Source organism: Ischnura elegans, chromosome 2, assembly GCF_921293095.1.
Source record: "Ischnura elegans chromosome 2, ioIscEleg1.1, whole genome shotgun sequence".
In the NCBI taxonomy this organism is placed as follows: domain Eukaryota; kingdom Metazoa; phylum Arthropoda; class Insecta; order Odonata; family Coenagrionidae; genus Ischnura; species Ischnura elegans.
Window position 1 is genome coordinate 93,198,554 of NC_060247.1, and position 27,166 is coordinate 93,225,719.

At 43.1% G+C, this 27,166-nt stretch overlaps 2 protein-coding genes across 7 annotated transcripts; both read left to right on the forward strand.

Annotated features, from left to right (window-relative positions):
* The first annotated feature begins 19,882 nt into the window (after nt 1-19,882).
* On the forward strand, nt 19,883-25,026 carry LOC124154176. 6 transcript variants are annotated; one of them, XR_006863855.1, is made up of 4 exons: nt 19,883-20,798; nt 21,089-21,115; nt 24,756-24,896; nt 24,984-25,026. XR_006863855.1 is itself a non-coding variant. In XM_046527741.1 (3 exons), the coding sequence occupies exon 3, from the start codon at nt 21,778-21,780 to the stop codon at nt 23,875-23,877; it is 2,100 nt and encodes a 699-aa protein (XP_046383697.1). In that variant the 5' UTR covers nt 19,883-20,807; nt 21,089-21,115; nt 21,766-21,777; the 3' UTR covers nt 23,878-24,009. The 6 variants fall into 6 exon arrangements, 3 of the variants coding, with proteins under 3 accessions (XP_046383697.1, XP_046383696.1, XP_046383695.1); XR_006863853.1 differs by having other exon boundaries at nt 19,883-21,115; XM_046527741.1 differs by lacking the exons at nt 24,756-24,896; nt 24,984-25,026 and adding an exon at nt 21,766-24,009 and having other exon boundaries at nt 19,883-20,807.
* LOC124154177 lies at nt 25,026-26,273 on the forward strand. Its single transcript, XM_046527742.1, has 5 exons — nt 25,026-25,049; nt 25,160-25,225; nt 25,303-25,565; nt 25,792-25,981; nt 26,096-26,273. Exons 3-5 carry the CDS (start codon nt 25,323-25,325, stop codon nt 26,224-26,226), a joined length of 564 nt encoding a protein of 187 aa, XP_046383698.1. The 5' UTR covers nt 25,026-25,049; nt 25,160-25,225; nt 25,303-25,322; the 3' UTR covers nt 26,227-26,273.
* Nucleotides 26,274-27,166: the final 893 nt, after the last annotated feature.

Here is a 27,166-nt window from a genome sequence, read left to right on the forward strand (position 1 = left end):
ACTGGGATGTCGTGTAATTTTTCAGTTTTAAGCAATTTTTCAGCTTGGATGTTGTTCGCAGTCTCTATTAGTAGGGTACCATCTCTTAGTTTTTTCACCGAATTTGGCTCTCCAGTAATTATCGATTGCATAGCTTTTTTTATGAAAAGGGGAGACACCTTTTTCAGAGTGTCACCTTCTTTGGCGCATTTCATAGACAAAAAACGCTTCGAGCTTTCAAAAGACTTTTCTCCTCCGCCCGTGTCCGGGCGGGATCTTTTTGGTGGAGGAAGAGTAATCGTCTCCATGAATGTAAGAACATAATTCATCCCCTGGGCTCCCCACCCACCACGGAGCCACACATTCGGGACGCCACACCGAGATCCGGTGTGGTCGCCAGGGCTACCCAAGGGATATAGGAACCTTTGATAGGGGGTCTCTTTTGGGTTAGAACCTCCAGCGCGGGGGCCCTCCGAACCCACGCACCTTCGGCCGCCCTACGGAGACCCCCATATCTCCAGCACTAACCCGTCCTGGCGTACGCTCGGAAGGAGCCGCCAAGCTCCCCAGCCGCCAGGAGCCGATTGACCGAGCTGGGCTCTTCTCGGCCGCCCGTTTTTCGGGGAATCCAGGGCCGAAGTGGGGTATTGAACTCCGGCCCATACCGGGTTTCCGACGCCCAGCTGGGAGCCGGAGAACTCACCCACCAGGATCCCCTTCTCCCCCTTGTACGGGTCTCCACGCACGGCAAACACGTGGGTGAATCTGGACGCCAGATGTATCGGCTACTCAGCACAGCAGAGTCACATGCTGTCTGGACGCTATCCTAGCGTGCGAAGGGTTTTTTGACGAGGTTGTCTCCCCGGTGGGCTCGGGTCCGTGGGGGCGCGGCTCCCCAAAGGAAGAGATTACTCTCTTCCCCCCGTGCGGGGTCTTTATCTCATCTTCAGAGACGTAGAGTAGGTCGTAATGCGAAATGACTCCCCGACATGTGTTGAGTGTTTGGTGCACCTGGACCTTAACCGGTATTTCGTTAAATTTTGTCATTTTCAATAACTTTTCGCTTTGTGTTTCGTTGCTGGTTTTAATTAACAGTGATCCATCCCTTAATTTTTTGGCCGATTCTAAGTCACCGGGTATCGCTGCCGACAGAACTCGTCGTATTAGAAAGGGAGATACCTTTGTCAGGGTCTCACCATCATTAGCACATCTCATAACAAGGAATTTCCGACATGCGGTAGACTTACTTTCTCCCCCGCCCACTTCCGGACGGGATCTTTTCGTTGGAGGAAGAAAGTTGTTGTCCATGGACTCAAAACAGAAATTCATCCCCTGGGCTCCCCACCCACCACGGAGCCACACATTCGGGACGCCACACCGAGATGGCCACCAAATGAGACGTCGATTTACCATTCGCTCCATTAACTTGCACAGGCAGCTGGTGAGAGAAATCGGCCGGTAAGAATTCGGATCAGCTCGGTCTTTTCCATGTTTTGGGATGGGAACAATGACGGACTCCCGCCAGGACGGAGGAAAATCCCCATTGGCCCAGAGCTGATTAAAAGTTTCAAGGATTTCCAGCAACGCCGATTCCGATAGATTTCGGAGGAAGGCATTGTGGATCTCGTCGGGTCCTGGGGACGTGTCGTGGGAGTCATGGATGGCAGATTTCAGCTCCCAATTGGTAAATGGCATATTGTAGTCTGCCGTTGTTTTAGGCTCCATAAAGGATATAGGGACGTTCTCGAGCCTTTTCTTGAGGATCGCAAAAGAAGGTTCATAGCATTCGTCGCTGCTCACTTTGGCGAGTAATTGGGCGAATACGTTCCCTATCGCAGCTGGAGAAGTGATAACCTTTCCTTCGACTTCTAGGAAGGATATACCTAGATGCTGGCTGCTACCCGATATGCTCCTCACCTTACGCCATACCTGTGCAAGTGGAGTCCTGTGGTTGACACCGGAGACAAAATTCATCCAAGAAATCCTCTTTGCGTCCTTTATTACCTGACGCGCTTTCGCTCTTAGTCGCCGAAAAGCGGAGAGATTATTTGCTGTAGGATACTTGTTGAAAATTCGGAGAGCTTTCTTACGTTTTTTAATGGCTTCTGCGCAGGTTTCATTCCACCATGGCACAGCATTTCTTGGAAGGATGCTTCGAGATCGTGGTATGCTAATTTCGGCGGCTTGAATGATGCTGGATGTCAAAAGATTTACGTTTGTTACACAGTAGTTGTTTTTATCCCACACGTAGTTAAAATTTGAGTTAAAAAGATGCCAATCAGCTTTCCGGACAATCCAACAGCCTGGTCTAATAAAATCGGGGTTTAATTTTTGCTCCCTTTTGATTAAAAGGGGAAAGTGATCGCTCCCACTAAGATCCTTATGCACAGAGAGTTTGAGTTTATTGACCAAACTAGTCGATAAAATACTCAAGTCAATGGAGGAAGAATCGCCGCTATAAGAGTTAAAACGTGTTTTCTCGCCGTTATTGAGTAAAAAAAGGTTAAAATCACTAATAAAACTTGATAAAATACGTCCCCTGCGGTTGCACTGTTCCGGGGTGCTTCCCCATAGACGATCGTGAGCATTAAAATCTCCGAGTAAAATAAAAGGCTGAGGTAGCTGGTGAACAAGGGATTCTAGATTAAAACGTGTGACGGGTGCACCCTCCGGCAGGTAAACGTTGCACACCGTTATCGCCTCGGGAGCGTGCACCGTCACCGCTACCGCTTGGAACGGTGTGTTAAGATTTATTCGGGAGGTGTAAAGAGCCTCCCGGACAAAAACCGAAACTCCACCATGGGCTCGTTGGCCACTAGTATCGTCCAGTCTAAAAGCGTTAAAATGTTTTAAATATCCCTTGTCTGTATCTTTAAAACGCGTTTCCTGCAAACTTATACAGGAAGGGTTAAAATCTCTTATTAAAATTTCAAGTTCCTCCTTTTGCTTATAAAAACCGTTGCAGTTCCACTGCACGATAAAAGCCATGATTAAAATATAAAAGAGGATTAAAACTAAAAGGAGCAGTTGAGTCACGAAGGGCGCTTGAGGCGCTTGACGTGACTCTTCTTCCCTTTGCTCTCAATTTTTAAAATATCCGTATCGGATAGGTATTCCAACTCCATTAAATTGGTTTGGCTCTTTGGAGCCTTATCAGAGGGGCCGGGGGACTGAGAGTTCCCGCGTTTGGTTTGTGTAGCCCCGGCGTTGTTTTTGTTGGGTTTCTTATTTGGAGATTTCGTTCCCACGACTTTATCCTTGTTTGCCGGATCTGTGGCCTTAGCCGGCGCGGCCGATTTTTGTTCTCCAGCCTTCTTGCTCAAATTTTCTTCCGTCTGAGTCGAGATGGTGATTTTGGCGATAGGAGCGGAAGCTATTTGGGCGAAAGATCTGGAAAAAGTAGGAGCTACTTGAGCTCTGTACTTTTTCCTCGCCTCAAAGTACGGGATCTTTTCTACCGTCTTGATCTCCATTATTTTCCGCTCTTCTATCAGCTTCGGGCATTTGCGGGAGTACACGGGATGAGCACCCTCGCAGTTGACGCAACGCTGGTCACCATTGCACTCACCCTCATGCTTGTCCAGGCCGCATCGTGGGCAGGTGGCTTTGCCTTGGCACCTCGTGGCCATATGACCGAACTGCTGGCACTGGAAACATCTCAGGGGTGCCGGTATGAATGGTCGCACTGGGACCGATTCGTATCCGATAAACACTCTGTCAGGGAGTTTGTCACGCGCGAACGTGAGTACGACTGATGTCGAGTCGATTTTCTCTCCGTTGCGCCTTGTAGTGAGTCGACGAGCATCAGAGACTCCTTGGGAGGCCATCTCACGTTTGATCTCGTCGATCTCAACGTACAGCAGATCAAAGTGGCTTATAACTCCCCGACAGGTGTTTAGGGTGGAGTGCACCTCGACCCTGACGGGAATATCATGCAGCTTATTAACCTTAAGTAACTTTTCGCTCTGGGCTTCATTTTCAGTTTCAATGAGCAGTGTGCCATCGCGAAGCTTTTTAGCTGATTTCAGCTCCCCGGGAACCAAACCCGACAAAACTTTACGAATAAGGAAGGGGGACACCTTTTTCAGGTTCTCCCCTTCCTTCTGGCACCTCATTACTAGGTAGCGCTGACTAGCGCCGTTAACTTTAACTCTCCCGTCGTCTGGACGGGATCTTTTGGTTGGAGGTAGAGTTTCTTCAGCCATCCAAGTATATAGAATTCATCCCCTGGGCTCCCCACCCACCACGGAGCCACACATTTGGGACGCCACCCGCAAGCCGGAATGGACGTCAGGGCTACCCAAGGGATATAGGAACCTTTGACAGGGGATCCCTTTCGGGTTAGAACCTCCAGCGCAGGGGCCCTCCGAACCCACACGCCTTCGGCCGCCCTACGGAGACCCCCATATCTCCAGCACTAACCCGTCCTGGCGTACGCTCGGAAGGAGCCGCCAAGCTCCCCAGCCGCCAGGAGCCGATTGACCGAGCTGGGCTCTTCTCGGCCGCCCGTTTTTCGGGGAATCCAGGGCCGAAGTGGGGTATTGAACTCCGGCCCATACCGGGTTTCCGACGCCCAGCTGGGTGCCGGAGAACTCACCCACCAGGATCCCCTTCTCCCCCTTGTACGGGTCTCCACGCACGGCAAACACGTGGGTGATTCTGGACGCCAGATGTTACGGCTACTCAGAACAGCAGAGTCACATGCTGTCTGGACACTCTCCGAGCGAGCGACGGGGTTTTTTAACGAGCTTGTCTCCTCGGTGGGCTCGGGTCCGTGGGGGCGCGGCTCCCCAAAGGAAGAGATTACTCTCTTCCCCCCGTGCGGGGGATGTTGGAAAATATCTCCAAGCAATTTCAAATGTTGAATGCCATGATTGAGAGTGGAAGCCATTGCCCCAATGCAGATGCATTGCAGTTTTTAATGGAGCAGTTCCATTTCGTATTAGGAAAAGAGAGTGTGTACTCTACCAGCACCATTATATTTTCATTTATCGTGTTTACTATTTCCTCAGCATGCTACTCTGCTCTGAGAGAGAGTCGTCTGATTATATTGCCTCATCCTAGACACCTGCTGCGAGTGCAGTCTGCGTTGAAAGTGTCTCCCCATAATCAGGCTCTTAACAAACATTTCTTGACAGTGTTCTCAAGGCATTTAAGTGAGAAGGAGAGGTATGTAATTTTGCAAATTGACGAAATATATGTCAATCCAGGCATTAATTACAAGGCAGGGACTCTTACTGGCTATGCTGTGAACAACCCTTGCGAAGCTGCTAAGATTGTACAAGCTTTCATGGTGAGCTCTGCCTTTGGGAGTTTCAAAGAGATAGTCGCTTTTGTTCCTGTTTTAAATCAGACCGGTAGATCTCTCCCCGAGTTGACTGGGACAGCAATGCAGCTGATCCATGACAGTGGGCTGAAAGTCATCTCAGTTATATCGGACAATAACAGGATTAACAGGAGTATGTTCACCTCCATGTTAGGGGATAGTAACTCTGTTTTCATTGAAAACCCGTGTGATCCAAATGTGCCATTATTCTTCATGTACGACACAGTATATATTTTCAAGAATATCAGGAATAATTGGCTGAACCAGTTCGAGGAGACACTGGTGTTTCCTGATTTTAAGAATGGCACTCCATCAAAGGCCTTCTTTAGTGACTTGCGTTCCCTCTACAAGATGGAACAAGGAAAGCTAGTTAAATGTGCACCTAAATTAAATTATAAATCTGTGTACCCCTCCAGATTTGAGAGACAAAAAGTGAATTTTGTGTGCAATCTTGGCTGCCTTGAAGCTCTCTGGGTGCAACCAGGGTACTTTCCAATTCATGTAAATGATTTCTAAATTGTGGAGTATTGTGAATACCAAATCTCCATTGCAAGGAGTGCATCAGCGGCATTCGGATAAGTACCCTTTCAAAGACTTGAACGATGCTCGCCTAAATTTTTTGCAGCAATTTCTCCAGTGGCTTGAGCTGTGGAATATTTCAAGCTATGTGAAATTTGGGCTGACTAAGGACACCATGGCTTCACTTCATCATTCCACCAAGGCATTATTACAGATCATTAAGTTCTCTATTAATGACCTCAAGGTGGATTATGTGTTGACAGGCAAGTTCCAAACGGACAATTTGGAAAAGCGTTTTGGCACTTACCGGCAGCTTTCTGGGGGTAACTACAATGTTTCTGTTGTTCAGTTGCTGGAGGCTGAAAAGAAAATTAGAGTGAAAGGTCTTCTTGGACTACGTTCCGCTAGGTATGGTCAGATAGACCTGCATGGCCAAATGTTGCAAGAAGATGTGCATCCTGAAGACACTGAAGGTAGTGATTTTACACATTTCTACCAAATTGTGAGTGACTATGACAGTGCTATTGATGTAGACAGAGATGTACTAATGTACATAGCTGGGTACTGTTCATTTAAAGCAGTGTCCAAAATTAAGTGTGAACTCTGTGCCAGTGCATTATGTGACCCCGATGAAAGGGCCAGTGCATATGTTGATGAGATCAACAGAGGTGGCTTGACAGTTCCTGCTACATTTGTAGTGGACCTAGTTAGGCACATGCACGCTATTATGCAGTGACTCATTTCAGAGGAATATGAAGCTCTCTTTCTTGCAAGCGGAGCACAGAAGGTTTTACTAATTGAGTTGTAACTCAATCAGTAAAACCTTCTGTGCTCTTACCTTCTATAAATATTCAAAATCATTACAAAATATACCGTACATAATCACATCGGTGTAAATAACACGCCACCTCTAATAATCATTCTGTTTATTACACAGCAAACGTTCAATAATATTCAACTTACCTGCCAAACGTTGAATAAAACCTAGATATCGTAGATTTTCCCCGTCGCTCCACTTCACTGATTTTATTTTGTATGTTTTTTTGGGATTAAAGTCCTTCAAATTTGTCGGCGTAAACTTCTTGATGTGCGTTATTGGCACATTCTCGCCTTTACCGTCGTTGTATACCACGGCCGCCCACCATTCGTTGCACATATTGTTTGCGCACATATTTGCTACACTTATTCAGATTCTGAAACTGATCGGTTCACGGATTCCAAATCTGATCACCACTGCACATGTGCCACTAACAATGGCGATACGGTATCACGGTATTCAGAAAGAGCGGGAAAGACAATTGATTGACGAAAACAGCTACGCATTGATATTCGAAATACCTATTTCACGGATACGTTCGTGTTATTAGGCGAATGCTGATTACTCATGTTTAAGTTCTCTACTTGTCGACGTTAATAGTGATTCAAGTGCAAAATGTCGAGAAGGGAGTATAAACGGTACCTGTATACGGAAGAGCCTCCACCGAAATCAACGCGGTATCGTTGGGCAGCACAGGATCGCGAGGTATGCTCATTTAGTAGTAGTAGTGTTTATTTTATAGGGTGCGTCGGCGGCTGAGGCCATTTTGCACCACTCACTGACTGGTATTGATAAAGGGGATTAGGCCCGTTCTGAAATTAACGTGTCAATAATTTACAATAGGTATCATTTATATTTTATTGAAAAGTCGAGTTGAGTGTAGGAATGCTATCAGTCGGGAAATGTTTTCGGGAGTGTCTCCTAGTACCTCAGCTAGGTTGACTCCGAGGTTGTGATTCACCCGTGCAGTACGATATCTTGCACAGTCCGTCAGGATATGTCGCACTGTTAGTGGACAATCGCAATTTAAGCATTGGGGCTGTATTCTCTCTTCGGTGAAGAGGTATGAATGGGTTAATGAGCAGTGACCAATTCTTAAGCGTGTTAAAACCACTTCCTCCCTGCGGACATTTCTTATAGAGGTCTGCCACGCAGTTATTACGGGCTTTATTTCCCGAAGTTTGTTATTTTGGATTTCGAGCCATTGCGTCTTCCAATTTTGTCTAATCATACCCCTCATGGCATTCCCTAAATCTTCCGCTGGCATTAACTGAAAATCTGTATCCGGAGACCTGAGCGCATCTTTGGCTGCAGAGTCTGCTTTCTCATTCCCTGGTATGCCCGCATGTCCAGGGACCCAAGCGAAGCTTATAGTGGTCCCTTTTTTACTCAGGGATAACAGAGTGCTTTGTATGTCCTGAACAATGGGGTGACAAGGAGAATAAAGGGATATGGATTGGAGAGCACTGTAAGAATCTGTACAGATCATAAATGACGCAACACTGTTTTTAATGGATCGGAGAGCAATCCTAATGGCAGTGAGCTCAGCCGTAAAAATGGAACAGTACGGATGCAATTTTGCCTTAAGGACTCCATGATATGGGGATACCACAGCGCACCCACAGGCGGTATCCGATTTCGAACCGTCAGTGTATACGAACGTAGATTCGGAGTTTTCGGCGCGGAATTCCTTGAAAAGTTGTTGGTATTCTCCCGGCATAGTAGTAGATTTAGAGCAGCGAGTAAGATCAAGTCTCAAAGCTGGCCGGGGAATTAACCACGGCGGCACGTTGCTGTACCCAGTGGGGTACGTGGCGGGCAAGGTAAAATTGCGTTCTGCGATTAGGTTTCTGAAGCGAACACTTAGAGGTTTAGTGGATCTTGTCTTTCGGTTAAAAAGGTCTAAAAGCAGTGGGTGAGAAATAATGTTAAAACAGGGGTGGTTCGGCGCGGATAAAATTTTTGTGGCATAATTGCACATCAACGTCTCTCTGCGATTGACTAGGGGAGGCTCTCCTGTATCGGCGTAAATGCTCAAGACAGGGGAGGTCCTGAAGGCACCGGTTGCTAAACGCAGTCCCGTATTATGAACCGTCGAGAGCGGTTTCATGTAGGTCTCACGGGCGGATGAGTACACAATCGATCCGTAGTCTAGCCTTGAACGTACTAATGCTCGATACAGCATAAGCATTGAGGTACGATCCGCGCCCCATGTCGAATGTGACAGAAACCGTAAAATGTTCAGAACTTTGAAGCATTTGTCTCTTAGAGCTCGGAAATGTTCGCGCCAATTCAGGCGCCGGTCCAATGTCATACCCAGAAATCGGGCGTTCTCAACGTAAGGAAGCTCATTATCATTGAGATATAGGGACGGTGGGGCTTGTACACCCCGTCCTCGGAAAAAGTGAATGCATTTCGTTTTCTCAGTAGAGAAACGGAATCCATTCCTCTGAGACCAAACGGAGAGCTTATTCAGAGTCAGCTGGATCAGCCTAGAGGCATTCGTTAATTTTGATGACCTGCAGAAAATAGCGAGGTCATCAACAAACAAGGAGCCCATAACTGGGGAGCGGATACACTCGGTCACATCGTTTATCGCAATGGCAAATAGGGTCACGCTCAGTACGGACCCCTGGGGTACTCCATTTTCTTGTGGATATAAGGTAGATAGATATTCACCTATTCTAACTTTAAAAACTCGGGCATACAGAAAGTTTTTAATGAAAATAGGTAGATTTCCTTTAAACCCCCATTTATCAAGTGTCTTCAGAATCTTGTACCGCCAAACACGGTCATACGCTTTCTCTAAGTCGAAGAACACGCCAATTACGTTTTGCCGCAAGAGAAATGCTTCCTGAATGAAACTGTCGGTCCTGACGAGATGGTCGGAGGTTGACCTACCCCGTCGAAAGCCGCACTGGATATCCGAAAGAAGGTTCCGCCGCTCCAACCACCAAACGAGACGACGGTTGACCATTCTTTCCATCACCTTGCATACGCAGCTGGTGAGAGATATCGGTCTATAGTTGTTTGGGTCCGATCCATCTTTTCCTTGTTTAAGGATGGGTACGACTATGGACTCCCTCCAAGGGTCTGGAAAACTACCCTCTGACCAAATTTGGTTAAGGGATCGCAGCATATGGGGGAGTGCTTCTTTGGGAAGATTTCTTAGAAAAGCGTTATGCACCTTATCTATTCCTGGTGAGCCGTCACGGGATTCGAGGATGGCGGAGGTCAACTCCCACAGAGAAAAGGGGTCGTTGTAAACCTCGCCAGAGTCTCTCGGGTTAAAGGTAAGAGGTATAGTCTCATTCTGCTCTTTCAGTGTTCTAAATGGTTCGTCGTAGCTGCCGTTACGACTTGTCTCCGCAAGTCGACGTCCAAAGCACTCGCTTATTTCGGGAGGTGTTGTCAGAACTCGGTCAGTCTCCTTCAGGGATGAAATTGCAGGGTTGTGGTTAGAGCCAGAGATGCTTTTAATCTTCCTCCAGATGTTGGATATGGGAGTCCTGTGGTTTATAGAACACACAAACTCCTCCCATGAAGCTTTCTTGGCCTCCTTAACCACTTGCCGAGCTTTCGCTCTGAGGCGCCGGAAGGCGGTGAGATTTGTCGCCGTAGGATATTTGCTAAAGATTCGGAGTGCCCTCTTTCGCACCTGTATAGCTTTTGCGCACTCCTCGTTCCACCAAGGAACTGTGGGCCTGTGAGATTTGCATTTAGAACGGGGTACGGTGGAATTTGCGGCTTCTAGAATGTTATCTGTGAGTACTTTTATGTTCCCCACACCATTCACATTGTCGTCGTGGTTAAAATAAAAATTTCTTTTAAAAAGAGACCAATTGGCCTTGCGGACAACCCAATTGCTTGGTTGAGTCGGACGGTGGATAAAACCGCCACCTTTAGTAATTAAAATAGGGTAGTGGTCGCTACCGCATAAATCTTTATGTACGGACCACTCAAGCCTACGCATTAGGCCACCTGTCGAAATACTTAAGTCGATACACGAGAAGGTACCGTTGAAGCTGTTGAATCGAGTTTTTTCACCGGTGTTTAGTAAAAACAAGTTAAGGTCATTGATAAAATTTGTGACTATGTGTCCCCTTTGATTGCACTGAGTTCTTGTGCTACCCCATAGGGTGTCGTGTGCGTTGAAGTCACCCATTAAAACATAGGGCCGAGGTAATTGACGAACGAGGGATTCTAAATTAACTCGACTCACAGGTGCACCTTCCGGCAGATATACGTTGCAGAGAGTAATTGCCTCGGGTGCGTGTACTGTCACTGCAATTGCCTGCAGCGGAGTGTCCAATTGCACTCGTGAGGTGTATAGGGCCTCCCGAATAGCAATTGCCACTCCACCCTGGGCTCGCTGACCACTGGTGTCGTCAAGTCTAAAAAATTTAAAACCTTTTAAAACGGTCTTGTCTGTCAGCTTAAAATGCGTCTCTTGCAGGCATATGCAGACGGGGTTATAGTCTCTAATTAAAACAACCAGCTCCTCCTTGTGCCTATAAAAACCATTCATATTCCATTGTAGAATAAAATACATGGTTTAAATTGTTAAAATAAATAAATAAATAGGTTAAAAACTGGAAATGTACATATGTACACAGTGAGCGGAGGATCAACGTTTTAACCGCTGTTTCCTCTGCTTTATCCTGGCCTGGAACACTTCTGTGTCCGAGACACAGAGGTCTTCTTCCATGGCATCATATTGTGCATCTTTAGAGGATGTGGGTGGGGGTGTTTTATCCCGCTTATTCCCAGCATCCTCAGAAGTAGATTTTGGGTTTTTCTTAGGGGAAACCGCCTTAGAATGACTTTTCCTGTCTGTGACTTTATTAATTTGCTTTTCTGTTTTTTTTTGTTCTCGTATGGGCATCTTCGTGCTCTCAATGCGAAAATCATTATAAGTCTGAGTAGAGATGGTACATGTAGTTTTTTTAGTGGTGGTTGCGACTATTTGCGAATACGATTTTGAAAATGTTGGGGCCATCTGTGACCGGTATTTCATTCGTGCCTCGGAATAGGGGATTCTTTCCAGGGTCTTTATTTCCATTATCCTCCTTTCATCTTTCATGACGGGACAATCTCGGGAGTACGATGGATGCGTGCCCTCGCAGTTGACGCAGAAAGGCTCCGATGAACATTTCTCACCGTCGTGCTTGTCCTTGCCACAGCGCGGGCAGGTGTTCTTGCCCTCACATCGCGGTGCGATGTGGCCGAATTTTTGGCATTGAAAGCAACGCATCGGGTTGGGAAAGAAAGGTCTCACAGGTACCGATTCATAGCCTAGGTAGACTTTGCTCGGGATTTTATCCAAACCGAACGTGAGGATTACCGAGGTAGTATTAATCACTTCACCGTTACGCTTCGTTGTAAGTCGTCGACAATCAATGACACCCTGGGAAGCCATCTCCTTCTTAATTTCGTCTGGTTCGACATATAGTAGGTCGTAGTGGCTGATCACACCCCTAGATGTATTTAGAGTACGGTGGATCTCGACATTGATTGGTATATCGTGCAACTTTTCTACTTTTAACAATTTTTCGGCTTGTACGTTATTGGCTGTTTCGATTAATAGGGAACCATCTCTAAGTTTCTTTACTGAGTTTGGCTCTCCTGGAATGATGGCTTGAAGTGCTTTTTTAATGAAGAAGGGAGAAACCTTTTTCTAATTTTCGCCGTCCTTGGAGCATTTCAATGACAGAAACCGTTTTGCTCTTTCGAATAACTGTTCTCCTCCGCCCGTGTCCGGGCGGGATCTCTTTGGTGGAGGAAGAATTTCAGACTCCATACTACGTTATATTTCATCCCCTGGGATCCCCACCCACCACGGAGCCACACATTCGGGACGCCACACCGAATTTCGGTGTGGTCGCCAGGGCTACCCAAGGGACATAGGAACCTTCGAAAGGGGGTCTCTTTCGGGTTAGAACCTCCAGCGCGGGGGCCCTCCGAACCCACACGCCTTCAGCCGCCCTACGGAGACCCCCATATCTCCAGCACTAACCCGTCCTGGCGTACGCTCGGAAGGAGCCGCCAAGCTCCCCAGCCGCCAGGAGCCGATTGACCGAGCTGGGCTCTTCTCGGCCGCCCGTTTTGCGGGGAATCCAGGGCCGAAGTGGGGTGTTGAACTCCGGCCCATACCGGGTATCCGACGCCCAGCTGGGTGCCGGAGAGCTCACCCACCAGGATCCCCTTCTCCCCCACGTACGGGTCTCCACGCACGGCAAACACGTGGGTGATTCTGGACGCCAGATCTTACGGCTACTCAGAGCAGCAGAGTCACATGCTGTCTGGACACTATCCGAGCGAGCGACGGGGTTTTTTTTACGAGCTTGTCTCCTCGGTGGGCTCGGGTCCGTGGGGGCGCGACTCCCCAAAGGAAGAGATAACTCTCCTCCCCCCGTGCGGGGGCTCATTTAGTCCTTCAGGAAAAATACTTGCCAAACTAGTTAATTTCTTGTCACGTATGAAGGAGCGGTACATTATATCGAATTTAATCGTACGCAATTGGTGGGATTCGTTTAATTTTGGTTCCTACGTACGTGTAAGGAATTTGTTTTTATTTTTTCTATTAAATACAAAGTCATGGTGATGGTGAGTTTTCGTCTTCTGCGCGGCTTATAGTATCTCTTGAAAATTGTAATAAGGTTATCGTGATGCTTAATAATAGCAGTATCGAAATTTTCAAGTGTTGGCTAATTTATGGTTGGGGTTACATTTGTTATTGTGGAAATTGTGGTGTTGTTATTCACGATTTCTCCTCCAATAGGAAAATAGGATTGCAACCGTTAATTTTTACAGATAGATATATCTGAGAGTTCCTCAAGTGTTGAAGAAAATGAAACACAGTTTTTGCCCTCTTATCCTCAAGAGGAGTTTGTCTCATCAAGAGACCAGGACGATTGGGGAGACATCGAGGCAATATCTCAAGGGAATCATGAAGATGGTGATGAAGGAAGCGAGGCAGAGGAGGTAAGCGAATGTTATAATGAGCAAAATATTAGCCTGAAGATCCAACCTCATTCACTCGCAACCTCATTCGCAGTGTATTCATGTGCTCTTAACACTCAGAAGATAGTTAAAACATGGATCCCCCATTCGAAAGGTTTATGATGCTCGCAGTTAGGTTCCTCACCTCTTACATTGTACCATGTCATGTCACAAATCCTTTTCAAACGCCTTGATGAATGCATGTATATGTTGGGCTAAAATAAGAGCATGTGGTTGCAGTGTATTTTTTTTCCTTCTGTATGCCACAAATACATCAAAGTACATAAGACGCAGAAATTGCTTATTGAGGTAGAGCCAGAAGTAGAGAGGGTATCAATTGCATTGTTGACATTGTACTCTACAATTTGCATCATGCATGGATATTAATATATAATGAAAATAATATAATCCTTGTTACAGTGGAACTTGACATTGCCATGGAATGGGGATGAAAGTATTGACATATATGTAATTTTTTTCAGCTGGAGAGTTCCTCAAATGATGGAGATGGTGAAATATTTCCTTTCTCCTCACATCCTCAAGAGGAGGAGCATCTCATGTTTCGAAATCAGGAAGTTTGGGAGGACAGCGTGGAAATAATTCAGGAGCATGAGGAAGAAGAAAGTCAAAGGCCTTTCTTGAATGAGACCTTGTGTGGATGCACACCTACCACTGAAGGAGAAGCCCTTGTTATGTGCTTGGCTTTGGGGTTCCGCCATTCCCTGCCATGGACTGCCATGGTAGACATGACTTCAATGATTAATGTGCTTTTTGGTAATCATGTGCTTCCTTCGTCGAAGTACTTCTTTAAGAAGTTTATGAGTGTCCCGAGTAATAATACCTCCAATCATTTGTATTGTCAATATTGTAAGCGCTATCTAGGCAAGAAAGAGGACTTCACTCCACATGAAGCATGTAGATGTGGGCATGAGATAGAGGATAATGAGCCTCGTACATTTTTTATGTCTTTAGGGTTGGAAGCCCAACTGAAAAACTTGTTAGGGGATTCAAAAGTTTTGGCTGGGTTGAACTGGAGGTTTGAAAGGAAGAAGTGTGATGAGGATTCTTTGGAAGATATCTATGATGGTGCAGGGTACAGTGAATATTTCAAGCCTGGTGAATTGCTGTGGGAGCGGTATAACATGTCATATACGTTTAATACAGATGGGGTACCACTTGGTAGGTCATCTAAACAGACGATGTGGCCAATTTACGTTACTATCAATGAACTACCTCGTAACATGCGATCAAAATACATGCTTCTTGCAGGTATTTATGTGGGTAAGAAGCATCCCAACATGAACATTTTTCTCCATCCTTTTGTAGAAGAGGCAAATGCGATTTCTACATCAGGAGTAACTTGGTTTCTCAACGGAATGGAAATGAATAGTACAGTAATTCCACTAAGTGCCAGTGTTGACTCTGTGGCTCGTTGCCAAATGTTGAATATGAGCCAGTTCAATGGCCACTATGGGTGCACATTGTGCTATCAAAAATCTGAGCACACCAGTCGTGGCATGAGGTACCCGGTCATTGCCGATAAAGTTTTGGATCGTACTCATGACAGCATCCTGAAGGATGCTGCCATCGCACATGAAAGGAGACGAGATGGCAAGGAAAAGTTCATTGAAAAGGGAGTGAAAGGCCCAACTCCATTGCACAACATGCTTTATTTCAATTTAGCACGTGGAATGGTACCGGATTACATGCACTCTGTCCTTTTAAGAAATGTGAAGCATCACACTGAGTTATTAATCAAGACATTTGGGAAAGACTACTATATTGGGGTGGAGCACAAAATTGCAGTGATAGAGTCGGCTGAAATCTATTCAGCCACCTTCGTCCATCACCAGAACCCCACGAGGACTAACAGAAATGAGCCTTTGGAAAGCATCCGAGTGGAGGTCATGGCTCATTTTGCCTTGAAGGTGTTATCCCCAAAAAATACATCCAACATTTCTCTATGCTGTCTTCTGCCATTTTCATACTGCTTCAAAAAAGTATTTCATTAAGTAATTTGACCCATGCCCATGACTTACTGTTACGCTATGTCTTTCTGTTTCAACAGTACTTTGGAAAACAGAAATGGTGTATAACATCCACCTTCTGACCCATTTATACAATGGTGTTGCAAATTGGGGCCCCTTGTGGACCCACAATGAATTCTGTTTTGAGGGGCAAAATAGAAAGCTATTGCAACTCCACAAGAGCCCTGCTAATGTTTCCCAACAAGTGGTGACCAAGTTCAAGACTTTTTAAGGCCTTACCTTCTCTCTGTAAAAAATACAATGTTTCAGATGATGTGATGGACTTTTGCGAAGGGTTGAGCAGCAGATCATTAAAACATTTTTGCAGGAGTGACGGAACTGTTTTACTGGGGAAAGGTTCTCCTTATTGCCTCAATGATGAGGAGAAGGATTGTTTGATGGAGTTTGATATCATCGAAACTGAAGTCCTGTCATTCTCCAAAATAATTCTTGGGGGTGTTCGCTACACCAGTAGCAGCTACAGGAGAGCAAAGAAGACTAATGACTGTTATTTCTGAGTGTAATCGAGATTGAATAAGTTTTTTGAATTTTGGCGCACTTGCTAACATTGTACCGTTATGCTGTAATAAATGAGCGTCGTCTTCCGGTGATGGTTTCCTAAGTTGGTGTGTTCTTTTTTTCCTCCACGATAAGTCCAAATTAATCCACTGCCGATTTAATAATCTCAACAATGACTCTGTTGTTTGGCTAGCACAGGGAGTTTATGGAAGAATAGTGACAATTTGTAAAATTGGGTCGAGTAATGAGAAGTCTGTGTTGCTTTTCATTAGAGTTTTAGAAGTGGATGGTTTTCATGATGTAGATGATATATTTCTGCACAATAAGCATGTACTGTCCTAGAAAGGAGAGGGCTTTTTCATGGCTGTAAAGCCGAAAATGATTGCTGGGCAGTGCATATGTATGCAATTCAATGACAAAAGTTACATTTCTAGGATACCGTACGGTTGTTACGGTGATTAGAGGATGTAGCAGTTATTTTTTGGAAGAACTATTTCTGTGTGCCACCCTGTAGAACTAGATCTATTTCTGTGTGTTTCTGTGTTCCTGTCTAGAGATTCAAAGGCGGTTTTCATCATGGTGTGAAGTTTCAGTCATTTGAGGCTGCCATTTGTACTGACTTGGTCTCTTTGGGGAACTGCAGTATGAGATTGAATTCACTTTTGCATAATTGGGAATGTTTCTTTATATAGGTAAGTATTCCTTTGACAAAGATAAAATCACGGCCCTGTTTAGGATCCTTTTTGTCAATTCCTTTTCTTTCCAGGGTTGATGATCACTTCATCCCGCTTTGTATTGTACTATGTTGAATGAAGTCAGGCATGTTTATGTCGCGATCCATGCTGGTGTACATTGAGATTCAGAGGTGGTTATCATCGTGGTGTGAAGTTTCAATAATTTTGTAAATTTTGTTTCTTTCGAGAAATGTCTGTTGTATCAAAATCATTCAGGAAATCTGGGAATGTAAAATTTAACGTGTTCATCATATAAATTTGAAAATTTTGAATTTTTTTACTTTATAAAACCTCCGTCTGTGATTTCATTTGATGCAGCTGTTATCCATGCCGCCAATCTCATGTAAAGCACTTATACTGCATATCAGGTTGTGGTTTTCATACCTGTTCTTGTCTTAGTTTGGGGAATGATATAATATTAGTCAGCCTTTAATATTGACCAAATTGTTAAGATTTCCATGAAATGTATATTTTGTATATTCGCGGACAATGCCATTTTTTTTATCAACAGAAAAAAGTATCTATGTACTTTTTTGTAGCCAAGGGTTTGTTGGTGGTTACTTTGTTGTGACTCTTTAAAAATGGTTGAAGAATAAAACTTGAAGTAGATAGTTGATCCTGTTTTTTCTCCGGACTAACTGTCGAAGCTTTCATAGTGGCACGAAGATTTCGTCCACTGGTTACCGAAACAAATATTTTTTTATCAGGTTATGGGCCCAGCAGGCATAAGTGCGGAGAATTAAACGTGTTGGTGAAGAAGACTATCGTTTGAGCAAACGGTGATAAACTTCGAGTACAAATCAACCAGAGTCTGGCTTGGAATAACTCGTCGAACTCGTAAAAAGAAATAGAGAGGAACGATGTCCGGACGGCGGCAAAATCAAATGATGGATAGCGAGTCAGCCCAGGGGCAGTTACCTGTGGCTGATAAACTTGAAGGGCCGAACTATTACGAGTGGACACTAGGAATGAAGGGGTTATTCTTAAAAGCTCAATGCATTGAAGCTATCAAAGGTTTTGAAGAGTGGACGATAGAAGAGAACGGTGTGTTAGTCGCGGCAGATCCGCCGGATTATGAGGTGAAACGGAGGAAAAGGCTGGACAACACATGTCTGGGACTCATCTATTGTAACGTTCAGAAGACTTTTCTGGAGCATGTGGACGCCTGCGATAATGCTAAGGCAGCGTGGGAAGCGTTGGAGACCATGTGCACGAGTTACGGCCGCTCTGAGCTATGCAGCTTCAATCGAGCTATGTGGAACACACAGAAGACTAAGGAGATGAGTATTCATCAATATGTTGCCATAATAAACGATTATCGCAGGAAAATCAAGAAATGTGGTATGGAAATTGATGATGATATGCTAGCTAATGTATATCTAAACGGCCTTCCATCTGACTGGAAGTTTTTTGTCCAGAGTTATCGGAAAGGGAAATTAGTCTCAAGAGAAGTATTGGGTGACATGCTTGTGGAAGAGCAGAAGATGCTATGCATGTCAAGAGAAAAGAAAGAGCTCAAATCTGAAGATAATAGCGATGCACATCAAGTTTACAAGGTCACAAAGGAATCAGAGTTTTCTGAGCATGGAGTGAATAGATTTAAAGGGAAAGGAAAGAACAAAGGTAAAGGTGGAAGAAAAAGCCATCCTCCCATCTGTTATGTATGTGGAACAGAGGGACATCTATCTTTCCAGTGCCCCGATAAGAAACAAAATTCTATAGAGAAGAATCAGAATTTTGAATCTGTGAAGAAGGGGCGAGCTTCTGTCATCACAAGAGGATATAAAGCATTGTGTACTCACCAAGAGAAAAGTATAGGAGGTGGGGGATTATGGATACTGGACGGTGGAGCATCAGACCACATGACCAATAGAAAAGATTTATTCATAAATCTTTGTCCCATAACTGGTCAAGTTGTTGTGGGTGATGGATATGCTTTGGAAGTCAAAGGAATTGGCACCATAAAATTGGAGATCTCCACTGAATGTGGTGGCTTTACTATAGACTTCTCAGATGTACTGTACATCCCTGATTTGAAAGATAATTTGCTTTCACAAGGAGTATTGGACAAGAAGGGAATGAAGTTCTCATGTTATCAAGGGGTGAACGAGATATCAGATGAAGGAGAAGTTTTCTTAAAGGCATTTCTCGTAAATAATTTATATTACATCACTACAGAAGGAGGAGTCAGCATTGAAGATGTCAAGATTATTTCTGAGACAAAGAAAGCATCCATAGTATCTACCATAATATGGCATGATAGACTGGGGCATCTAAATGAAGACGATATGAAGAGAATTCCTTTGGATAAAAAATGTGGAATTAACCATTTTGATTGTGACACTTGTAATGCTGGGAAAATGAAAAGGTTAAAATTTCCTAACATAGGTGGAGAAGATACATGCAAGGTCTTGGATAGAATCCATTCTGATGTGGCAGGTCCATTTACACCCAAGACTTTAAATGGAGCTAAGTACTTCGTCACATTTATTGATGATTTTACAAGGTATTCTATGGTCTACTTATTGAAAAAGAAGTCAGAAGTATTTGAAAAATGGTTGAAGAATAAAACTTGAAGTAGATAGTTGATCCTGTTTTTTCTCCGGACTAACTGTCGAAGCTTTCATAGTGGCACGAAGATTTCGTCCACTGGTTACCGAAACAAATATTTTTTTTATCACAAATCTGTCTTCAAATTCCTCGAATTATGTTCATTACACTATCTTAATGGAAGTTTACATGGAAATTATGTGCACAAACCCTTCGATATTGTTTCTCAGCTGATATTTTAATTAAGTTCAAATTGCTCCATATTAAGCATTGCAACTAAATAGCCATGAGGGTAGTATTAGTACTTTCAGAAATGATTTACTCTGTCTACTATTTAAATATTTACGTTCCATGCCCGGAAAAACGTCCTGTAAAAACATCAAAACTTGACTGAAGCATGCTTATACCCAGTCAACACAGGAGTCGTGATGAGGTCATATAAGAGGTCGTACGTGAGACCTCTTTTAGACTCGACTCTAGGAGGTCTTAAAGAGGTCTTCACGGCTCATGCTGTGTGACTCTTGTTCGACTCGACTAGTAGTAGGTCTAAAGGTCTGGTTACACGGATATTTACACGTACAAGTTAATGTACGAGTGCATTTCCCAAATAATGAGGGTGAACTTGCCTCTGAACGTAAGACATTAAAAAAAATAGAGGACGTATAATGTCTTTGAGATATACTAAATTGAGGAGACATTTATAGACCAAAGATTGGACCAATGGATTATAAAGTACATTTTTTTCTTAATTCTCCACCATTCCAACGGTGTGGGTATATTTCTCCTGTATTCTTATTTCCCCTGTAACTTCGTAATTCCGCGCGGAATAAATTTAAAATGGCGGTATTGCGAAAATACGAACGGAAAGTTACACCATAGTTACACAATCGGCCCCCTTGTGGTAGACCACAGAAACGACACATTCAGTTGTTAGTTGGCGTGGGCGCGTGGGTTTCCTTGTGATTCGGTGTGTTTGTTTTGCGACTCGGCTTCTTGTATTATTTGACCTCTGCTTCGTTTGGACTTTGCTCTCCTGTTTTGACCTCCGCACCTGATTGAACTACCCTAACGGAACCTTTATTGACTTCGCGCGTAATTTGGACCTCTCTCTCCCGTTTTCGACCCTCGCACCGCTTTGGACATTCCGCTCAGTGAATCTATTTTGACCCTGCCTCCTTCGGACTTTCTTTGATTTTCACCCTGCCTGAATCGGACTATTGCATCGTTTTACTTGCCCGATTTTTCTGGGTCTGTTTTGACATTTGGTGGACTTGAGTGTCGTCGTAGGACGCGTGCGTGCCCGGACATCGTCTTGAATTTCCGAGGTCAGTTTGGTTCGTATGCATTCCTTTTGCACAATTTATAATAATGAGTTCGCAATGAAATATATTTACGTGACTAATTTTTTTCTCGCCCTGCTGTTGAACCCTTCACGGAATCGGGACATGTTTTGGATCATCCTTCTTTGCTCTTCCTTTGGATTCCTAAAAAAATATTATCACCATACCTTCTTTGGACCGCTCTACTGATCCGGCTTTGTTTCGACCCGTTTTTCCTGGGATCGGCTTGTTTTATCGGACCCTCGTGTGCATCTTGCACCTCGTCTGGTTCGCAGAAAGTGTACATCGTGCTGAAAATCGAGGTGAGTAACGTTCATACAATACTAATATCGGCAAATGAGCGATAGGGTCGTCTGGGAGAAAATTCTCCCAGACTGGACTTTATCGCACAAACACCCTTATTAAATATAATTAATTGCGGCGGGTGAGATGTGTTCATGAATTGTTTATTATATTCACCCTGATCTTGCTCTACATGTGCGTAAGGGTGTACCATGATGAAAATTCCAGTTTAATCTATTTTGAGGAACTAGAATAATATAATAATATGTAGAAACCATTAGCACAATTGATAAACAAAAATATGACACGGTACGACAGTCATGAGGGGAAATTATGTGTTGAATCTGTTTATCGACATATAAATAGAAATTATGGTTATTGACCATGACTCTTTTTATCAAACATACCAAACATAATTCTACGGTGGAAAATAGTGGCTGCCGGCTATCACAATATCAGCCTGAAATTTTAGCATAAGATTACATTAGAATTTTTCGGCCCCGAGGTGTTAAGATTTTTTTGAACAGGACTGTACATTTTAAATGTGTATTTAATGCTAACATTAATGTTTATCTGCCTGGGATATGAATAATATAATTTTATTGTGACATTTAAATATCTGGCCTTTAAAACATACTCTATCCCTTTGAATTTGCTATTCCTCCTGCAGGTTGAAATTGATATGAGGAAGCAGAAATCATTCCTTGATCTCTCGGAGAGTCAAAAATATAGAAGGCTTAAGAAAATACGACTACAATTCAACAGCTCTGGTAGTACTGCCGGTGAACTGGATGCATTGCCTAATCACTCTACTGGTGTTGTGGATGCATTGCCTAATCACTCTACTGGTGACGTGGATGCATTGCCTAATCACTTTGATGAAATAGACGTTGCTCATCTGCATTCACCTTCAGAACACACTGATATCTTACCTTCAGTCACAGACTTGCCCTCAACTCCAGTTGTTGATAATGATCAGTCACCTGAAAGGGATATTGCCCGTGGAACATTAGAACCACAGTTTCATGCCAATGAAAGTCAATTAAAGAACGCCCTTGCCCATTGGAGCATTGAAAACAATGTAGCTCATAGTACTGTGGACAAGCTGTTAAAAATATTGGTCTCAGAAGGTAAGCTGGAGGGTCTTCCTACCACTGCTAGAGCATTGTTATGCACACCAAGAAGCAACAACTTAAAAAAAACTAGTTGTGGCGAATATTTGCATTATGGCCTAAAAAAGGCATTGGGTGAACAATTGCAGAAAGTGGATAGTGATTGCTTCAGTGACGTTATTGAAATAGATTTAAACATTGATGGCCTCCCTTTAGCAAAAAGCAGTAGAAGTGTGTTTTGGGCTATTTTAGGACGGATATATTGTAAAAAAGTACAGCTATCCCCATTTGTAATAGGAGTACATCACAGCTATGGAAAATTAACTTTAACGCCACAAGAATTGCTTAAAGAATTGGTAGAAGAGTTCAAAATGTTGCAGGAAAGTGGATTTCAAAATGACAAAAAGTCATTTGGAATAAAAATAAGAGCTATCATTTGTGACACTCCTGCCCGCTCATTTGTTACAGCCACTAAGGGTCACATGGGTTTTAACTGTTGTGGAAAATGCATTCAGAAAGGGTATGAGAGCAACCATCGTATCATCCTCAGTGACTTGAACTGTCAGCTTAGAACTGATGAGTCATTCCGTTGCCGGGCAGACATTGGACATCATGTGGGTGTTTCCCCGTTTGAAGAAATTGCAGAGTTGGGAATGGTCAGCCAATTTCCCCTAGATTACATGCATTTAGTTTGTTTAGGTGTTATGAAGAAGCTGCTACTGCTTTGGAGAAAGGGGAATGCCGAGTTGAAACTACCACCTCGTAGAAGGGAGTGCCTTTCCAGGCGATTAATCTCAGTTGCCTCATGGATTGGTGTTGAATTTGCACGAAAAACCAGAAACTTTGATGATGTCTGCCGATACAAGGCAACAGAATTCCGGCTCTTTCTTCTTTATGTGGGACCCTCTCTTCTGCATAACTATCTGCCAGAGAAGTATTTAAGGCATTTTCTTTGTCTTCACGTAGCTATTTCAATTCTCTGTGATGAAGTAAACTGCATTGTGTACAATGAATATGCCAGAAGTTTGCTTATGTATTTTGTGAAGTCTTTTAGCAAGTTATATGGCAAAGAAGCACTCACATATAATGTTCACAACCTAATTCATTTGGCCAATGATGTGAAAGGACTAGGTTGTCCTTTGGATGCATTTAGTGCATTTCCATTTGAAAATCACTTGGGAGTCATGAAAAGGGCTCTTAGGAAACAGGTAAAACCTCTTTCACAGTTGCATAACCGCCTGCATGAAAAGTCAATGCTTAAAAAGCCCGAGGGTCATCCAATCAAGAAGTACCCAATTATGTTGAAGCCACTAAATAAAAAGATTGCTGGGTTGTGTGCAGCATATGAAAAATTAGAGTTCAACCATTTTGTGTTATCTAGTAAAAGTACTGCAAACAATTGCTGCTTCTTGAGAACTAAGGAGCTTGTAAAAATAGCAGTGATAGGAGTAAAGAATGACACTCCTGTTGTGATTGGCAATGTGCTAGAGGAATCGGAAAGCATGCCATTTTATCCATTGGATTCTCGTTCCTTGGATATTCATGTCGGAGGGAAGTGGAGTACAGAAAAAATTATCAATGTTGACCAGATTCTTTCCAAGGCTATTCGCCTACCATATAGCAGTGAAAAAGTCTGCTATTTTCCCTTGCTGCATACTCATACAGCATGAAAGAAAAATTATTTGAAGAAAAGAGGTGTTCCTGTACATTTGGAAATGTTAAACCTTGGTCTTCTGGTTTGTAGTTCTATACTATATCCACGGATGTATTGGTATACCAAAAGTTTGATATTATATTATTATGCTTCTTACTTCAATTGCATATGTACTACTATGTTGTGTTAGCTGAAGACTGGTGTGCATCTATTCCCAGCAGCTGGATTAATGAAGTAGAAGGAGTCTACAGGTGGCCAAGAAATGTGTCATCGAGGACTGCTGTTTCTCGTCAGCTTGAGCCTGATGCTACCTGGCATAAAGATACCTATGATAGAATACTAGGGCCTTATGGTATGATAATACAAAATGTTTTCTAATGGTGGACAGATTTGAGAGGAAATGAAACTAAATTCATTCTTTCACTCCAGATACCGAGGAGCAAGCACGAAAAGTGGAGAGCAGAATGGCTCAGGTTAGCACTGAGGATGAGGATCATATACTCTGGGCAACCCAAGGGAACAAAGGAAAGAGGCAGAGAAAAAGGAAACATTTTGATGATATGGTGGAACTTGGAAGTGAAGGTAGGAATATGTTCCATCATGAATACTGGATGGTTCCTCATCCACTGAGGATTGGATATTCTTGGTGGATAAGGATCTACTGCTCCTCAGCCTCAATAGGAGTTATCTTTTATTTGTCGATTTTTGTAGCTCATTGTTTATGGTATTCAGGCTTTTGGTTTTGCAATCAATTAATTTCATAGTATTAGGCAACAGTTTCGCCGTGCTAAGCTGCTGGTTTCGTCAGGCTTTCAAGAACAACAAAAGTTGTTTGTTGTTCTTAAAAGCCTGACGAAAGAGTAATTGTTCTCCAAATATGTTCTTTTATTCTAGGTGATGATCTTTTAGATAAGTTGCCCCCTCCACCTGTGGGATTGTCTCGTGGAGAACACACTAAAGGCATTCAAAGGCCTCAGTGCAGTGGAAGCATTAAAAAATCATCAAATACTATGAAGTCGGGCATCATTGAAAATGGTTGGTTTTCTCAATAATGTATGGACAAAGTTTGTGTTGAAGGAATTTAAATAGTCCCAATAATGATGCCTTACCTTTGCCTTCCAGAAGTTCATGAAAATTGTGCATCTAAAAGTGGACCAAGTTCGGTAAAAATTAATGTGGAAACGAATGGTAGGAAATATATTAATGATGGATGATAATGGATTATGTAATTTGTCATTCAGAAGGTGATTTGAAGAAAGAGGTTATATTTGGCATTGAATTGCTATTTTTGTTTTCAGGTCTTGGTGGTGACAATCAAGAAGGACCTCTGCCTTCTCCTATAGAGACAGATGACGTTGGAGGAGGTATTTTTACTTCAAATCTTGGTTTTAATATGTCTTTATCAATCAGTTTAATCCCTGCATTGCATACTATATTTCAGAATATAACATTGCAGCTCTAATGAAAAGAGAATTTGCAAATTTGCATGCCAGATTAGATAATATGGAAAGGAAGAATGAGACGCTAAGTAATAAGCTTGACTTTGTGCTGGCATTCCTTCAAAATGAAGGATTAGAGAGTTATTCTGGTGCCCAAATGTCGAGCACATTAGATGCTCTGCCAACTTTTCCATTAAAGTCAGTCAGAGAAATTACAACTTTTGAGGGAAAACTACTGAGTGATGAGCAAGCCCGGAAACAGTTGGTGAGCCATATCTTCAATTGATTCATATTTCTTAAGATGTGAAATATATTGTTTCTATGCAAGGTTTTCATTGTAGTAATGAGCCATGAATTTTAAACATTTTCCTGAAATAATAAGCATTATGAATTTTAAACATTTTCCTGAAATAATAAGCATTGTGAATTCCTTAGGAACTGGGTATGATGATCCAAAACATTCTAATTGAGATCTTTCTTGCACTTCGCAGAAGCTGAAAGTAAAACTCATTGGAGGAGCAAGTGGAGATGCCCACCTGAGGAGGGTGTTGTCGACCCTCCTGACTAATGAGTTAGCATATCAACTGACGTGGACTGGTCCACAGCATGGGAGCAAGAAAGGAGGGTGCTCCCAAGATACCATGTCTTTAAGAACTACTAAGTTTGCAGATACATTGATTGGTATGAATAAGTTTTCCTCCTGAATGGTATTTAGGTGGCTTATGAAGTCTACTTAATCATTTCCTCAGCCTTATAGTTATTTTCTATCACCCTTATGATGAATATATTTTCCAGCTGCTGTAATGGAGTCCCATTGTTCAAGCAACATTGCCAGCTTGGAGAGAGTAGCCAAGCAGTGGCTGCAGCATGCAGGAGACCGTTTGAAGTATGCCGAAAAAAAAATGTTCCTGCTGTTTAGTTGTTGATATTGTTCCCATTTCGTGTCCAATAAAAAATTGTTCATGCCTGTAAAGTGAATTATATGTCTACTTATGACTTCCCATGCTTCCTTCCATTAGTGGTTTAGTTGCCTTTATTGTCAGTTCGTTTTATAATTTCAGGTGATTTATTAACAGGATGAGGAATGCATTTGTTAATCCAGCCTCTGCCAGCTTAACATCTAGGTAATTGATACTATTTGCCAAGGAACCAAAACCTTGGGAGATTGGTTGATGGCTGTCTACTTTTTTAACTGGAAACTTTTCTCTAAATGGTTATTTCTATTGAGTAGGTTAATGTTTTGGTATTTTTATACCTCTCCCTAGTGTGTTTGAATGTGTAGCTACTCTATTTCCTTTTTAATAACAAAGAAGATTGGTTTCTTTCACTGCTTTTTTCCAGTAATATTCATGGTCAGTAAGTTTTAGAACAACGGAATTACTATATTATTAACAGACGGTACTGTGGTCTCCCGGGGGTTATATAGGCAACCCGGCGTATTATGAATCGATTTTAGCGCCATCTTTCGGTATAATTAAGCGATGATAGATCGTAGTTCTACCATCAATCAACAGATGGCGCCCCCTTCGCAGCTACGGTCTTATAGGAGTCTTACGGGACCTCATGCAGGAGGTCTTTAGGAGTCTTACGTGACATCCTTCATGACTCTTGTATGATTGCATAAGACCTCATAAAGACCTCCTCATGAGGCATTTGAGACCGTGTCATAAGACTCATACAAATTTGTATGAGCTCTTTAAGACTTCACATAGGACTCATGTGTGTTGACTGGGTATTTTTCCCTTTATTACTTTTTTTGCAAATAATGAACTACTACTGGTTGGCATCAAATAGCTCGAAAAAGAAATAATCCCTTTTCGCACAAATGCATATGATTAATATATACAAATTACTCCTTACCATGTT

Coding starts and splice junctions, on each gene's coding strand:
- LOC124154177 (XM_046527742.1), top strand. CDS start 25,323: ATGAAAAGAGAATTTGCAAATTTGCATGCCAGATTAGATAATATGGAA. Junction 25,566..25,791: donor AGCAAGCCCGGAAACAGTTG/GTGAGCCATATC, acceptor TGCACTTCGCAG/AAGCTGAAAGTAAAACTCAT. Junction 25,982..26,095: donor GTTTGCAGATACATTGATTG/GTATGAATAAGT, acceptor TATATTTTCCAG/CTGCTGTAATGGAGTCCCAT.
- LOC124154176 (XM_046527739.1), top strand. CDS start 21,778: ATGAGGAAGCAGAAATCATTCCTTGATCTCTCGGAGAGTCAAAAATAT.